At 37.0% G+C, this 16,602-nt stretch overlaps 2 protein-coding genes across 4 annotated transcripts; one reads left to right on the top strand and one right to left on the bottom strand.

Annotated features, from left to right (window-relative positions):
* Nucleotides 1-2,671: 2,671 nt before the first annotated feature.
* Nucleotides 2,672-6,234, top strand: LOC142630026 (small ribosomal subunit biogenesis GTPase RsgA 1, mitochondrial). Its single transcript, XM_075804081.1, has 5 exons — nt 2,672-3,540; nt 4,175-4,396; nt 4,496-4,690; nt 4,830-5,023; nt 5,808-6,234. The coding sequence occupies exons 1-5, from the start codon at nt 2,842-2,844 to the stop codon at nt 5,989-5,991; spliced, it is 1,494 nt and encodes a 497-aa protein (XP_075660196.1). The 5' UTR covers nt 2,672-2,841; the 3' UTR covers nt 5,992-6,234.
* Nucleotides 6,235-9,931: 3,697 nt separating this feature from the next.
* LOC142629678 (signal peptidase complex subunit 1-like) lies at nt 9,932-11,047 on the bottom strand. Of its 3 annotated transcripts, none has more exons than XM_075803715.1 (2): nt 10,863-11,047; nt 9,932-10,390 (listed from the first exon to the last, which is right to left on the bottom strand). In XM_075803715.1, exon 2 carries the CDS (start codon nt 10,388-10,390, stop codon nt 10,103-10,105), a length of 288 nt encoding a protein of 95 aa, XP_075659830.1. In that variant the 5' UTR covers nt 10,863-11,047; the 3' UTR covers nt 9,932-10,102. The 3 variants fall into 3 exon arrangements, with proteins under 3 accessions (XP_075659830.1, XP_075659831.1, XP_075659832.1); XM_075803716.1 differs by lacking the exon at nt 10,863-11,047 and adding an exon at nt 10,700-10,847; XM_075803717.1 differs by lacking the exon at nt 10,863-11,047 and adding an exon at nt 10,545-10,677.
* Nucleotides 11,048-16,602: the final 5,555 nt, after the last annotated feature.

Raw genomic sequence — 16,602 nt, 5'->3', positions numbered from 1 at the left:
TGGATTTTTCTTCCATGTCAGCTTAGAACTTGAGTCTCTAAGACTCGAGTTTCTTCATTGAACTAAAGCCTTTAAGGCTCAAGATGCCAATTTGATAAAATGTTTCAAAAACTTGCCAACTAATGAAATAGTTGTTAAAATTAAGTTAAATGGGAAATTTCCCGTGGAAAATGAGTTCATATTCCCCTTATTTTATAGTAAATTATTTTCCTTAATTTGTATGGCTTATGAGAAAATGATTGAGAGAGAGAGAGAGAGAGAGAGAGAGAGAGAGATTCCCAAAAACTCAAAACTTGATCAATACCCAACTACCCACTTGATAGTTGTTTACAAGTGGTTACATATAATTAGGCATGTCCACGAGTTTGGTTGGTTCAGGTTTGGCTTGAACCGAACTCGACCCGATTGGGTTTGGACTTGTAGTGGGAAGCTAGGGTTTGGACTTCGAAGTAGAGAGAGGCGAAGTGAGAACTGAGAGTTTAAGAGTCTAGTCTGTTCATTGGCGAGATGATTGAAGCTTAAAGAGTGAAGAGTGAAGATTTCGTAGTGAACTAGTGAAGAGATGAGAGAGAGAGAGTTTGAGAGATATGAGATACCCAATCATTGAGCTCTAATTGTGACCATTTGATTTTGTTATTAATTTTTATTTTAATGAAGGATTTGTAAATTTGGTACTTGTGCCCCTGAATCATTGGTATGAGTCTGTATTAGAGTCTACTGATATGACTCAAATGAGTTTGTAGAGTGTAATCGTGATCGTAGATTTTGAATCTTGATTTTGATTTAAGCGAAGGATTTGAAAATTGGGAACTTGTGCCAAAAAAGTTTGAACTTATTTTTGCTCCTGCTTTACGTTACCCAATTATCGAAGCCACATATTCATTCATAATTTGGTCGATTTGGGTTATTCAGGTGAAATATTTCATAATCCAAATCCCGAACCGATTATTTGGTTATTCTTAAAATACAACCTGTGACCTACCAAGCCTTGCATTTGGAGTCGCTAGTGGGCCTTCGGGTTGGATGGGAACGGTCGGGCAGGTCGAATTGTCCGGGTCACTAGACAGCCCTAGCTACATATAACATGTCGGTTAGTAGTGGGTAGGGGCACATTTCACTCAATATGATTGTGTAGATTGACAATTTGACCTCCAACATAAACTTGATCAAGTTGTGATCACCCTTAGCCCTTAGTCTGAGAGGAGAATAAGAAATAGATTTTGATTATTAGAAAATGTTAAAGTCATTACAAACTTTACTTTATAAGCTTTATAAATAGACATGACAATGAATATGATATGTGCATTTCAAACATATAATAATAAATAAATGTTAGAGTTACCTTTTTGTGATTTGTAGGTGGTCATTAATATTATGGGTGGGCATTAGTCGGCCTAGTCTAAGATTGGGCCGATGTCTAGAGGCTTAGGGCCCAATGGACAATGTATAAGAGGCCTAAGTAGGTGCACAACATGAATAATCATGTTGAGGAGGGTCCACCCACCTGCACTATCCCTTTCAAGGAGAACTAGTCGGTGGCACTCGATCGAGGAGATATAATGTCGGGAAGTCCACCATCTAAGCATGGACCTCAATGCATGACACAAGTTACGAAGAAATCACCATAGTGACAATGTCAAGAGGACCCCACCTCCTTATTATAGATTTGTTTTGTCATTGCATGCAAAGGTGGAGGATTCTCATCATTACTAATCCACTGACTCAAGAGTTTAAAGGGGGGAAGATTGGAGAAATCAGGGGTTGGACATTTTTGGGGAGAGAAAACAAGAGAGAAAGTGAGTTTTAGGGAATTAGGGAAACATAGAATCTCATTCAGTCATTGCATGCACTTCTAGCAACCAAAGACCACATCGAGTAGCTTGAAAAATTAGTCTTTACAGGTTATAGACTAGCTCAACCATCGATCCTCCAGCTCTTTCCCCTTTTGGATCTCCCATTTTGAATATTAGTTGTGGTATTTTTCCAAAGCAAGTGTAGTAGATTTGGTCCTCCACATGACTGATAACACATTAGTTTATAAACGTTAATTAGAAAAAAAATGTCAAGTTAGCGAGTGCTCTTAGAGCATTTGGTAATATACCATTTTAAGAAAGTTTTGATATTACTTTCTTAAGAAATTTTAAAAAAATGTCAAAAAAAGTTGATTATTTTTTCTTTACCCATAAAATTTATATAAATATTTGCTAAATCAATGTTCTTATTAGGGCATTTCCTAACTATTCCCCTAGTAAAATTTGCGCTATTCTATTTCTAGCATCACTCCCAGTCCTATGCCAATTACATTGCAGTCCGTAATGAAGCTCACCTTAATCACTTGGGCCTTGTCCTTTAATCGTTTCATTTCCTTCCGCAGTTTATCCTTTGTAGTTGATTGGGCCTAGGCATTTTTTGTTTTTGTTTTTTGGTTGACATAACTGGTCGGTCTTTTAAAATCATTGGGCCTTTTTCAAACAAGTTCAACGAAACAGTTGGATTCCGAAATTACAAAAGAGAGTCCAGACTTTTATAGTCTCTCAAGACACTGCCGGTGAGCGGTAAACTGTCCCTCCAAAAGGTAAACTTTTTCTTTTTTTCCCAATTGCTGCCGTGGCATCCTCATCAATTAATTTTCCATTTCCATTCATAATATAAATATAAAATCTAATCAACCACTTGATTCTTCAAATTCATTTCGAAGTTCTACTACTGCTGTAACAGAAATGGACAAAATTCCCAAGTCATGACTCTCTCTCTCATTGACACTACTCAGTGCTCTCTCTTTCCTATCCAAATTCCAAATCCGAAAACAAAAAATTCCATCCAGCAACCAAACAACACCATATGCCGATCGCTTCCATTTCACTCATCCGCCACCTCGCCATTGCACCGACCACCACTTCTCTCTTCACATCCAACCACATCAACCTCCTCTACCGGTTCTCGACTCTCCGATGCTTCACAATCTCAGCCAAACAACAACAAAAACAAAAACAAAACCCTAACAACGTCTCGAAGAAGCCTCCGCCAAACAAGAACCTCCTTAGAGCCAAACACACCTTCAAAGACTACTCCTCCTTGGCTCCAATCCTCTCTCCCAAACAGGCCCCTCCCCTCTCCCAATCCCAAGCCATCGGCACCGTCGCCGCCGCCCAGGCCAACTTCATGCGCGTCATCGTCCAATCCGAACCTTCTAGAACCGCCGACGTGGCTCCTCCGGAAGGTGCTGGAATCGGAGTGGAGTTGCTGTGCGTGGTGAGGGCGGTGCTGAAGAAGATAAAGAGGAGAGTGTTGGTTGGGGACAAGGTGCTGGTTGGGTCCATTGATTGGGTGGACCGGAGGGGCATGATTGAGAACGTGTTTCAGAGGAGCTCGGAGATTCTGGACCCTCCGATGGCCAATGTGGACCATTTCTTGGTGCTGTTCTCGTTGGAGCAGCCGCGGCTCGAGCCTTTTGCGCTCACTAGGTTTCTTGTTGAGGCTGAGTCCGCTGGCATTCCGCTCACGCTCGCATTGAACAAGTCGGAGCTTGTAGATGAAGAGGTTAGGTTTTTAATTGGCTTAGTCTTAGTTGGTTTTTGTTCATTTCAGGCGTAAAAAACATAATAGTTGCATTGCATTTGAGTTTAGGTTTTAGCTTTGAATCGCGACTTAGAAGAGAAAATTTTATAAGTAATACTGTCTTTGACGCTTCACTGAGTTTAGGCTTATATTTGTTCTTGGAGGTTTTAATTTTAATATATATTTTTTAAAATGCAAGTAGGTTGGTAAAAGTGCTAAATATAGTTCTTCAGTTGAAAACTGGCAAAACCTTTGTTGTAGGATGGCAGCGGGGTGGGGTGGGGTTGAATCAGGAGTGCCCCATTCCCTTCCCTTCTCCTCTTCGGGGCGGGAGTAGGGCGGGTTGAAGTTATTTTGACATCCCTAATGAGATGGCTTCAACATTAATGAGGCAGAGATGAGAGGGAATGGGGATGGGTAGTCGTGAGAGTACTAAAAGTGGGAGACTAAAAAGTTCTTTTATGAAGCCACTACTATCTCAAGAACTTGTTCCGAATGTGAAAACATATTCAGCGGGCTGCATATTTTGCTCTCCTATTACTAAAAATTGTTAATCGTTCTCTTTTCTTTTCCAGCTATTTGTCTGAATTTTATTAGCCTTTGATGGCGTGTGCAGACACTAGTTGGATGGAAGTCTAGGCTACAGAGTTGGGGCTATGAACCAGTGTTTTGCAGTGTTGACACCAAATCTGGGCTTGATGCTCTTGCATTTATTTTGAAAGATCAGACAACTGTAATTGTTGGTCCAAGTGGAGTTGGGAAGTCTAGTCTGATTAATACTCTGAGAAGCAGCCACCATGCTTCTGATGCAAAAGAAGGGGACAATTGGTTTGATCCTGTAGGTTTGATATCTTTCTGCTTCATATCTTCATTTTCTTAATATGTTTTGCATGTGATCTTGGTATATTTTCCACCTTTGTTAATGTACTTCTTTCAGATTCTGGGCAGCAAGTGGTTTGAGGAACAGCGTATTGGGGAAGTTTCAACTCGAAGTGGCAGAGGGAAGCATACTACTCGCCATGTTTCTTTGCTTCCATTATCAGGAGGGGGTTATCTTGCCGATACTCCTGGGTTTAACCAGCCTAGTTTGATGAAAGTAACAAAACAATCCCTTGCACAAGCTTTCCCTGAGGTCTGCGCTGTTTGTGAGACACTATGTACCTCATTTGATTCATTTACATTAGTTTCTTCTACTGTTGCGAATCAAATGTTGAATCTGATTTGACATTTGTATGTTTCAACTAATGGCTTCTCTTAACTACTCTCTTCAGATCCGGAAGATGCTCATTGACAATGAACCCACAAAATGTTCATTCAATAATTGCTTGCATCTTGGTGAACCAGGGTGTGTTGTGAAAGGGGAATGGGAAAGATACCCATACTATTTTCAACTTCTTGATGAAATCAAAATTAGGGAGGAATTCCAGTTGAGAACATTTGGAACCAAAAGAGAGGGTGATGTAAGGTATGTTCAAATTGTACATGGAGTGAGTTAAACAAGCATTTGTCATGTTGGTACCTGCTCAACTATTAAGTTTGATAGCTATGGTGTAAAAACCTCTGGAGCATTTTTTAATGTTCATTGGGACAGTAAAATACTGGCCAGAGGCTCCACCATTATGATCATTAAGATTTTATTTGACCCCTAGTTTGTTCATCACTTTTTTTTTTTGTCAACCTGTTGTATTGTATGGGTCTTCATGTAGCCTTCTGGTTACTGTTTTTTGATAAGTTGCCTTTTGATTAGTTTATTGTACGTAGAATATCTATACGGTGTGAAAAACTCAACCCTGGAAAATTTTCTGGGTAATTAAACCTTCTGAGTTTATTCTTTAATTGGTTTTGTTAAGAATGGTGCATTATGCCTGCAACCTGATAATTGTCAAAGTTTTTATTAGTCCTAAAAAGTGTATAAATTTATTGTATTAATGTGAATTATCTATAATGGATTTTCTGCCTATGAGCTATGGCACAACTGGACTTTCCTTCTCCCATAATAATGGGATGGAGGTTGAGACCGTTGGCTCAAGAAACATTGGGGTTTGGGTGTGTGCATAACTTGCTACTGTTAAAAAAAAAACGCACTAATGGATTTTCTATTATTTCTTTAGCCTTCTCTCTGGTAAATTCCTGCCAGTGTTAATTCGTCTCATACTTGTATTTCTGCTTGGTTGTTACTGGTATGTTAATAATTTTCACAAAGTTTACTAGTTTTGTTAGTTATTTCAAATGAATCATCTTGTTTGCAGGTTCAAGGTTGGAGAAATGGGTGTTAAGCAAGCAGAACCGCGTTTGGAGCCTAAGAAGCATAGGCGAAAATCTCGTAAGAGCATCAACCAGTCAATACTAGAGGGGTTGGATGAGCTTGATGATGACGACAACTTAGATATGGAAAATGATCCAATTCTGAGGGCAAATAAGGAAAATCAGTAGGAAGTTAACTGCCGCACATCTTATACTGTAAATAATAAATTTCTTAACCTTTTTTCTCTTGGTGGTTAAACTGAATTTACCAGTACAGGCTAGTGAGAGACAAATTAGATTTAACTTTCTGATTAACTGGAAGCAAAATCTTTTTTGATGGCAGTTAATCAGATATGACATGTAGAGCTAATCAACTAATGCAATGCTCACCTTTTCATGCTTGATCTTTAATGCAGATCTTGCATCTGTCCAGTTCGTTGTATATGCATCTCTAAAGCCTTCTATATCTTGATGAAAACATTCTTGAACAAGTCTTGTTTGCAAAAATTCAGGAGTCCAATGTTATGTTGTCCATGCCTCGATGGATTTTTAACCTTTTGTCTTTTGGGGATAACAATTGCTATAACAGTTGGGGGTTGGCATGGGCAAATGCCACTTTTTAACGTCACATGCAATTATTAAGCTTCCCTTTTTTTCTTTTTTCTTTTTGGGTAGGGTGATTGGGAAATTTATTATTGGCCCAAAATGCAAAATTAGTGCATGAATTTCGGTCAATTGCAAAAACTCTCCTAAAGTTTCAATTCTTTCTTAGAACTCTTTAAAGTTTCCATATTTGCCATATCGACAAAACTCCCCTAGGGTTTCAATTCTTTATTAGAACTCTTTAAAGTTTTCATATTTGCCATATCGACATGAATCAATTGGTAAATTTGCTTAATGTGGTCATACAATGGTCATGTAAATTTTCTATCCCAAAAGAGAACAAAAGCTAGAAGAGAACAAAAGTTAGTCACATGTCACTTTGGCAAATATGAAAATCTTAGGAGGTTATAAGGAAGAAATTGAAATCCTAGAGGGTGTTTTTGCATTTTGGCCTTTCTTATTGTGTAACCATTGCATTTAATATCAATCTTACACGAAAGTGCACCCCCACACAAGTGTGGAACTCCATACCAAGCGTGGGAATTTCGCTTGTAACCCCTCAGTTGAGGGGGGCAATGTACAGTTCAGTTATATCAAGATTTTTGGACATACTTGCCTTGGATGTGAACAAGGACTTTAGTATGGATCGATGAATTTCACTCTTGCACACAGTTCTTTCACAGGAGTCTTCGGAATAAAAGAGAGAACTCTTATCATCTGCGGATTACTAAATAGTAAAACATACTCCATTGTGTTTGCATTGTGAAAGTATATGTATTCTGTTTGCATTGTGAAAGTCGGTTTTTAGAGATGTTAAGCAACATTCGTGAAGCCGATTTGCTGTGCATATAATTATAGGACCTCAGGCTGCGATAAAGTCCTCAAATTGCTTCAACAGCTTAGCCAATAAAATCTCGAAAATTGCCCTGTTTGTGGCTGGAAACAAAACCTGTTATCCAAGGCTTGCAGGTGAAGCTCCTAGAATGCTCTGGAGCTGGCTGATGTATCATATATGTTGTTTTAATAATTTTAAACGTCTTCGTTCATCACAAGACTAAGTTTAATCCCTTCAAAAGTTCCTCGCCTTACAAGATACCGTTCTCCTTATTTCAATTTAGTGCATTTGGCCCTTTTACACTTGCTAATTTCAGGCCTCATTAATAGCTTAAGCTACCAAAAGATGGGGAGGAGATGAGCCCTCTACAATGATTCATGGCTTTACGCTCCATACATATTTTAGTGGTGAACAAGTGTAATGGTTATCTGCAGCCTTGGGTCCTGTGGAATCCAAGGTAGATATAATGGATTGACTGATTCGGGGTAAGGAGAATGGGAGGAAGATCTGAATAAGCTTGTGACTGGTTTTCTTATTGATATTTATTACTTAGAGCATCAGCATTGGTGGTGGCAAAAATTTAGCAATTCAGCACCACAAAAATTTTATTTATTTATTTTACTACCTCACTTTACAAAACACCCAACATCAAGTATTCAACATAATTAAATAATATAAAAAACCTAATAAAATATTATTTTTTTTGTTGAACATCTGAGCTATAGTGCACACACAATTTGCCTCCACCAATACTAATGCTCATACCCAGTATTTATACAAGCTGGTCTAGCACTTAGTTAGTGTAACCAATTTGAATATAACAATTTCTAACCGTAACTAGCAACTAACTCCCAACCAATTGAATGTAACAAAACTCTTGACAATGCAAGTTATGTACAAACAGTTAGAATCACAATTGACAGTACACTTGGTTTCATTACACCAGAGCCATTCCTTAGCGAGGTAAGCAAAAAATTGATGAACCAACAAGCTCAGATTTAGGAAAGAAGAGCAAATTACTAGATTTGTATATTTTGTAATTCCCTTGGACCTAGTGCCCTTACACTAGAATCAAATGAAACTGTTTTGACACTGTTTTCTCCCCTTGGCTTCCTCCATGCCCTGAGAACCAACCCCCAGAGGGGAAGGAAGAGAAAGATAAATGTTTTCATAAAATGAGTGAACAGTATTAATATGATAGCACATTCCATGCTTGCTTTTTAATCACCGTGCCCACCCTGGGTAAGTTCCTTCTGCAATTAGATGAGAGGCTATTACTCCTGGAACAGAAGGTCCAATCATTTCCATTTTATAATTGTTGATTGGCTAGAGACAGAATAATCCGTCTTAATTGTCAGCACGAAAAACATATTCCATCCCATTTATATGCCAAGCAGAAAGGAGTATGACAAGAAAAAAGACATTGTCAACCCATAGGAGTTTATGACAAACCCACCAACAACCACACAGATAAATGTCTTTAAAGCTAGGTGTTCACATGGCTACTACCAGTCATTAATCTACAGATTATCTATCATTCTTCTACAGCACATAGGGCAAGAATTTGCCACATGGGTATGACATCCAGATTTAGAAGCTCAACTGCTGTTAGACGGTTCTCAACATATAAACTTGTGACATAATTAAACATCTGCAGTTATATGCAAGTTAACATAGCAAAAACGTAACTGCTAGACAAGAGATCAAACCACAGCTATAATCCAATTCTTGGTGTTTCATAAAATGAATGCACTTCAAGGTTTCATCCAACAAATTAGCTACACTTAAAAGCACCCAAAACTGATAGGGTTGTCTCTAGGAGCACAACTATCTCTGCAGCATTGGACAGCCCATGGGGGGGGCATACCTAGCACAAAAAATTTTAAGAAAATATTGCACCTTTGAAAAGCAAGAATCCATCATTTACCATACTTGTCAATTTGATATGTTCAAATCACCCAATCTGGGCCAAGTATATAAGGCAATGAAGTTGAGTAAACATGCCACCAAGCATCTTTGGGTCATCATTGTTTACTTAAGGCTTCACTGCTTTTCTAAGTACCAAAAGGCACATACGGACATTCCACATCCTCCTATTAGATGCCTCATGATACCATCTTCTTACTAAATGACTCAATATCATTGAAAGAAAAGCTCAAAGGGGGGCATTTTCTTTTGGAGAGTTAGACGCCCTATATTACACATGCATTTAGTGGGTCCTAAACCCATAACCTAACCCTTCACTATATTTGGCCATTTGCGTCAGAAGCTCATTGGCAAGTTAAGAATCCCTATCAATAATTTACCAAGCCTCAATTTCAACAACAACAGAGCCTTAGTCCCCAATTTTGTGGGGTCGGCTATGCATCTTCAATAGATTAGTTAGGGTCGGTCACATGTATTATTGATAACAAACCCCAACATCCAATGTCCAAATTGAAAAATGGGTAGAGCCATATAAAATGTTATGACATGAAACCAACACAAATTAATTCAATAACACCCCGTCATCATATTTCAACTAAAATGGCGATCAAATCTTCAATGCCAACTCGATCATATGCATCACTATTCACATAGATATATCATCACTTGAGCAAATTTATATTTCTCTCAGAAATTTGACTAAGAGGAAGGCAAAATAAAAAGAGAAATTGTAGTAAATCAGTAAACATAAAAGACTAGCAAAGCTTATCAAAATCAAGAAAAGAAAATTCTTTCTACCCATTGTCTCAAGGTCCAAAATTTCAGGGCAATCAAGTACACTGTATTATCCATAGAAGGAAAAATAATAGTCACAAAAACATTGATTTTCAACCCCTAGCAAATATGCTTATACTAAGATTGATCAGTCAAACTGACCTACTTCTTAGTGGGTTTCTTCTTTGAACTCACGGCCTGCTGCTGCTGCTGCTGCGGCTTGGGATGCTTCTCGGCCTCGCTGGGGTCCAACCACTTGAGCGGGTGACGATTGAAGAAAGGCCAATTGGGGACCGTCACCAATGTGGTGAGAACCACACCGCCAGCGTATATTAGCATCATCATCTGGAAAGATCCCAATAAATAGCCAGTCCCGAAAGAAACAGCAGCGAATGCCAATAGCAATATCTGCATCAGCTGCTCCGCTAGCTTTTGCCCTTGCCAATCCATCTAAAACACAATCCACAAACAAGTTCGATCTTTCAATCAGAATTTATCAAATTTATGAAAACTTAACCCTAGATCATCAATCCAATCAATGAAACACCTAAAAATAAATAAATTTTTTTAAGATAATGAATTGAAATTTGAAACCCTAGGGTACCTGTTTGGTTTCCGAGAAAAGAGAGGGAAAATAAAGTTGAAGACTTTATGTTAAAAACGGCTCCACTTTAGTCGATCAATAGTGGAAAACGTCAAATTGAGTTAATTTTTCATTTCTACGGAACCAAACAAAGGACAAGTAACGAAAGATCTAACCTTTAAGTTTATTTTCCCTCGATTTCACATGAACCAAACAGAAGCTAAATTACTCAGAAATGGTGGGAATTTATGACTTTGGTATTAGGAACAAGATTAACAAGACAAAGCCCTAAATTTTTTGCAATCCCAAGAAAAAAGAGAGAGAAAGAAAGAGATGTACCTGAGGGAGAATGTGAAGAATACAATTGTGTGAGTGGGGAAAAGAATGGAGTATTTTACAGTTTAGGAAACTACTTTTATAGTGTAATATTTGGGGATTTGGTAACCTCAGGCTCAGGATTTATCATGAATCAAAAACGAGTTGAAACGCTTTTCTTTCTTTCTTTCTAGTCGAGTTTTTAAAACAACTAGTCAAAAACAATCAAAGGGTTGGAATAAGCCTATCAAAAAAAAAAAAAAAAAAGCTGGGGGGGGGGGGGGTTGGGGGTGGGGCGGGATCTTCGCCCCTGCCCCGTATAGATTTTTCTTGCCCCATCCCCGCCCCGCCCCGCATGATGGGGAAAATTTCTTGCCTAAAAATAAGCATTTCCTGTTTCCATATGCCTAAAAATAAATAAAATTGGGTCAAGTTATTTATTTTATTTTATTTTTTAATTTTTGGGAGAATAGGGTTGATAAATAAGTTGATCTAAAATTGAATATTTAAAATACCACATTAATAAAAACGCACATTTATAATATAAGAAAAAAACCAAAAAATCCAGAACTCACATTAATAATTAAACACAAGTCATTCAGAAAAAAATTAATAGAATTAAAAAAGTAAATTTAGTTATCTATGAATAAAAGAAAAGGAATCTAACTGGTGAAGCGGCGGAGATTGAGTGCGCCGGCGGTGGAGACAGAGGAGGATTGAGGTGGTTGGCCGGCGGTGGAGATAGCACAGGATTTGAGGTTGGTCGGCGGTGGAGACAGGAGGATTTAGGCTGGCCGGCCGGTGGTGGAGATGGGAGGCTATGGGTGATCGGTTGGAGCTGAGCTGGGTTATGGCCTTCTGGGTTACAGTTTAGAGAGAGAGAGAGAGAGATCATACGTATATTTTTTAGGGTTTTTCGTTTTTATTTTTATTTTGTATTTTTTTAATAGGTGGTGTAGTTAACTAGGATTAATTGAGTTAATTTACTTAAGTAATCATGTGTTTTTTTTTTACACATATCATCTTATTGTAGCCTAAGACTAGAGTCTGGACTCTCTTTTGTAATTTCAGAATCCAACTGTTTCGTTGAACTTGTTTGAAAAAGGCCTAATGATTTTAAAAGACCGACCAGTTTATGTCAACCAAAAAACAAAAACAACCCTATAAAAAAAAAAAAAATGCCTAGGCCCAATCAACTACAAAGGATAAATTGCGGAAGGAAATGAAACGATTTAAGGACAAGGCCCAAGTGGTTAAGCTAAGCTTTATTACATACTGCAATATAATAGTAGGGATAGCAATTTTTCCACGCCCTGCTTGACCCGCCCCTCCCCGCTTCGCCCCGTGCGGGTTTTCCCCGCCCCACAAAGGTGATGGGGCGAGATTTTAGACCCGCACCACGGGGCGGGGCGAGGATGGGTTTACACTTTTTAGACCCACCCCGCCCCGCCCCATCCCGCGTTAATAAAGATTAAGTTGTAATTTTTTCATACTCTAAAATCGTACTATTTAAACAAAAATATCATTAGCTTATTTTATTCTACCAACGTGGTTCTACCTCTCTTTTCTCTCAAGCAAAGTTGGAAATAAGGTACCAATTTTAATTTTAATTTTTTTTGTATTTTCATTCATGATTCATATGTCTTTCTCAACTTACTTTTCATCATTAACATAATATGAGATTTTTGTGTTATACTATGAGATTTTTGTTGTGACATTGTCTTGTTTAACATTTAGATAATATTATTTAGTTTTTGCTAAAAATTAGTTTGATTTGATAGGACAAATTTATTTATAATTTCAAGTATATTTTTAATATTGAAGCATGTCATTTTATTTGAAAAAATGGTAATAGTTATAGGGAAAATTAACAAGAAATAAAGTTTTACGGTGTAGGGTGGGGCTTCGCAGGTCTTCGCAGGGCTTTAAGGGGCGGGAATGGAGCAAGAAATTTTCCCCGTCATGCGGGGCGGGGCGGGGATGGGGCAAGAAAAATCTATACGGGGTGGGGGTGAAGATCCCATCCTTCGGCCCCGCCCCGCCCCATTTCCATCCCTATGTAATAGGCATAGGACTGGGAGTGATGCTAGAAATAGAATAGCGCAAATTTTACTAGGGGAATAGTTAGGAAATGCCCTAATAAGAACATTGGTTTAGCAAATATTTATATAAATATTTTATGGGTAAAGAAAATAATTAACTTTTTTGACATTTTTTTTAAAATTCTTAAGAAAGTAATATCAAAACTTTCTTAAAATGGTATATTACCAAATTCTCTAAGGGCACTCGTTAACTTGACATTTTTTATAATTAACGTTTATAAACTAATGTGTTATCAATCATGTGGAGGACCAAATCTGCTACACTTGCTTTGGACAAATACCACAATTAATTTGTATGTGAAAGTAGGAAAATAGCTCACAATGGGAGATCCCAAAAGGGAAAGAGCTGGAGGATCGATGGTGGAGCTAGTCTATAACCTGTAAAGACTAGTTTTTCAGGCTACTCGATGTGGTCTTTGGTTGCTAGAAGTGCATGCAATGACTGAATGAGATTCTATGTTTCCCTAATTCCCTAAAACTCCCTTTCTCTCTTGTTTTCTTTCCCCAAAAATGTCCAACCCCTGATTTCTCCAATCTTCCCCCCTTTAAACTCTTGAGTTAGTGGATTAGTAATAATGAGAATCCTCCACCTTTGCATGGGTGCCATTACCTCTTAGAATTGTAATGGGAATTTAAGTCTAGTTCACTATTTTGACATATCAAATCTATAATTAGGAGGTGGGGTCCTCTTGACATTGTCACTATGGCGATTTCTTCATAACTTGTGTCATGCATTGAGGTCCATGCTTAGATGGTGGACTTCCCGACATTATATCTCCTCGATCGAGTTCCACCGACTAGTTCTCCTTGGAAAGGATAGTGTAGGTGGGTGGACCCTCCTCAACATGATTATTCATGTTGTGCACCTACTTAGGCCTCTTATACATTGTCCATTGGGCCCTAAGCCTCAAGACATCGGCCCAATCTTAGACTAGGCCGACTAACGCCCACCCATAATATTAATGACCACCTACAAATCACAAAAAGGTAACTCTAACATTTATTTATTATTATATGTTTGAAATGCACATATCATATTCATTGTCATGTCAATTTATAAAGCTTATAAAGTAAATTTTGTAATGACGTTAACATTTTCTAATAATCATAACCTATTTCTTATTTTCCTCTTGAACTAAGGGCTAAGGGTGATCACAACTTGATCAAGTTTATGTTGGAGGTCAAATTGTCAATCTACACAATCATATTGAGTGAAATGTGCCCCTACCCACTACTAACCGACATGTTATATGTAGGGCTGTCTAGTGACCCAGACAATTCGACCTGCCCGACCGTTCTCATCCAACCCGAAGGTCCACAAGCGGCTTCAAATGCAAGGCTTGGTAGGTCACAGGTTGTATTTTAAAAATAACCAAATAATCGGTTCGGGATTTGGATTATAAAATATTTCACCCGAATAACCCAAACCGTCCAAATTATGAATGAATATGTGGCTTCGATAATTGGGTAACGTAAAGCAGGAGCAAAAATAAGTTCAAACTTTTTTGGCACAAGTTCCCAATTTTCAAATCCTTTGTTTAAATCAAAATCAAGATTCAAATCTACGGTCACGATTACACTCTACAAACTCATTTGAGTCATATCAGTAGACTCTAATACAGACTCATTCGAATGATTCAGGGGCACAAGTACCAAATTTACAAATCCATCGTTAAAATAAAAATTAATAACAAAATCAAATGGTCACAATTAGAGCTCAATGATCTGGTATCTCATATCTCTCAAACTCTCTCTCTAATCTCTTCACAGGATTTGAGGTTGGCCGGCGGTGGAGACAGGAGGATTTGGGCTGGCCGACCGGCGGTGGAGATGGGAGGCTATGGGTGATCGGTTGGAGCTGGGTTAAGGCCTTCTGGGTTACAGTTTAAAGAGAGAGAGAGAGATCATACATATATTTTTTAGGGTTTTTTTGTTTTTATTTTTATTTTTTATTTTTTATTTTTTTAATAGGTGGTGTAGTTAACTAGGGTTAGTTGAGTTAATTTACTTAAGTAATCATGTGCAATGCACATGCTTTTTTTTTTTTACACATGTCATCTTATTAGAGCAGTTTGTAGATAAAGGCTACAACTGGTTTTGTAGCTAAATTTTGTCTTAATTGAAACATAATCAAACATAATAACTATCCAATTGTCATTATAATTCATAAGGTTGCAATCACTAAAAATACTGAAAATATAACATTATAAATTGATTTACATCACATAAGTTGCAACTATTCTAAAAATTATTAAAAACCAAAATACCCCTTACTTTGTTATTGATAATCTAGTTTTGTGTAAAGAAATTAATAATGTGTCTCTTTTATTATTTTAAATGTAAAATTTAGATACCTAAAGTATGGAATCCAACCTTTACCCATCTTAGAGCACTCACAATGAGGTTGCTAAAATGACTAAATAGTCATTTTAGCAATCCAAACACTAAAAACACCTATTCGACAAGGATGTTAAAATAATTTATTGATATATTATTTTGAGTCTTTGCTACAGTGAGTTGCTAGAGAAAACAGCCCACTGTAGCTGAGAGTTATATGTAAAAAAAACTATTTTAATCACACAAATCACACTCACTGTGTTAGCCTTTCCCATATGCGTACTTTTTCACCTATATGTGATAAAAAAGAATATTTAAATGAAAAGCTAAAAATTTTAGATGTTTTGATGTTGAGTGTATTGTAAAGTGAGTTGTTAAAAAAGATAAAGTAGTTTTTTGAGTTGGTAAAAGTTATAATTTTTAGCAACTTTACTATGAGTACTCTTAATGGGTTAAAAAAAAACTCAAAAAAAAAATCTCAAACCCTAACTTAGGCTTAAATTGGTTCGAAAAACCCACTAAACTCTGATTTATTACCATACTAATGTGATTGGAGGGATGAACCCCACATAAACTGTATTGGGTATAGAAATAATTATAATTTTTACAGAGTTTTTTCTCTAGTAGAGACACCTTGATCATTGTTTGAATTAAATTAACCATACTTTTTTTTTTTTCAAATCGTGAAAAAATAGATTAACTTTTCAAGGTATTTAGAGGAAAAGTGAAGGCTTAAATGCTTCTTAGTTTTTACTTGTATCAAAGTTCTAGCTAATGGGATTACATCTAAGACAAACGTTGGCATCTTAGTTGAGTTTCTATGCCCTTCAAGTCTTTGAAGTATAATTTTCTACTTTTAAAACTGAAAATAAGAAAATAAATAAATAAGTTTGTTTAAAGTGTTTGAATGTAAGTTTGGATTATTTTTTGCTAAAACTTACTAATTAAAAGTTGACAAAAATAAAATTGTACCTAAAAATAGTGAGGCTTCAAAAATCAATATAGAAAATAAGTAATAAGTTAAAATGCAAAAAGAAACAAGCTAATCAGAACTCAAATTATACTTTTTTTTTTGTTTTAAAATTTAAAAACCAGTACTCAAAAATATTTGTGTATAACAGTTTTTAGAAAACACCAAAATGGTTTTTTTAAAGGGTATTTTCTATTTTGTGTTTTCACAGTTGCAAACTTTTTGAATAGTGATAACCCTTTTTTTTTTTTTTTTTTTGTGTCTTTCTTTCCACCCACCCACCCAAACCTCCTTAAAAAAAAAAAAAAATTTCTCCACTCTATGTGGAGCTTCCTCTTTGTGGAAGAAAATCGAG

This window comes from Castanea sativa, chromosome 3 (genome assembly GCF_040712315.1).
Source record: "Castanea sativa cultivar Marrone di Chiusa Pesio chromosome 3, ASM4071231v1".
Classification (NCBI taxonomy): domain Eukaryota; kingdom Viridiplantae; phylum Streptophyta; class Magnoliopsida; order Fagales; family Fagaceae; genus Castanea; species Castanea sativa.
Note: the sequence above shows the minus strand (reverse complement) of the source record. Positions and strands in the feature narration are given on the sequence as shown.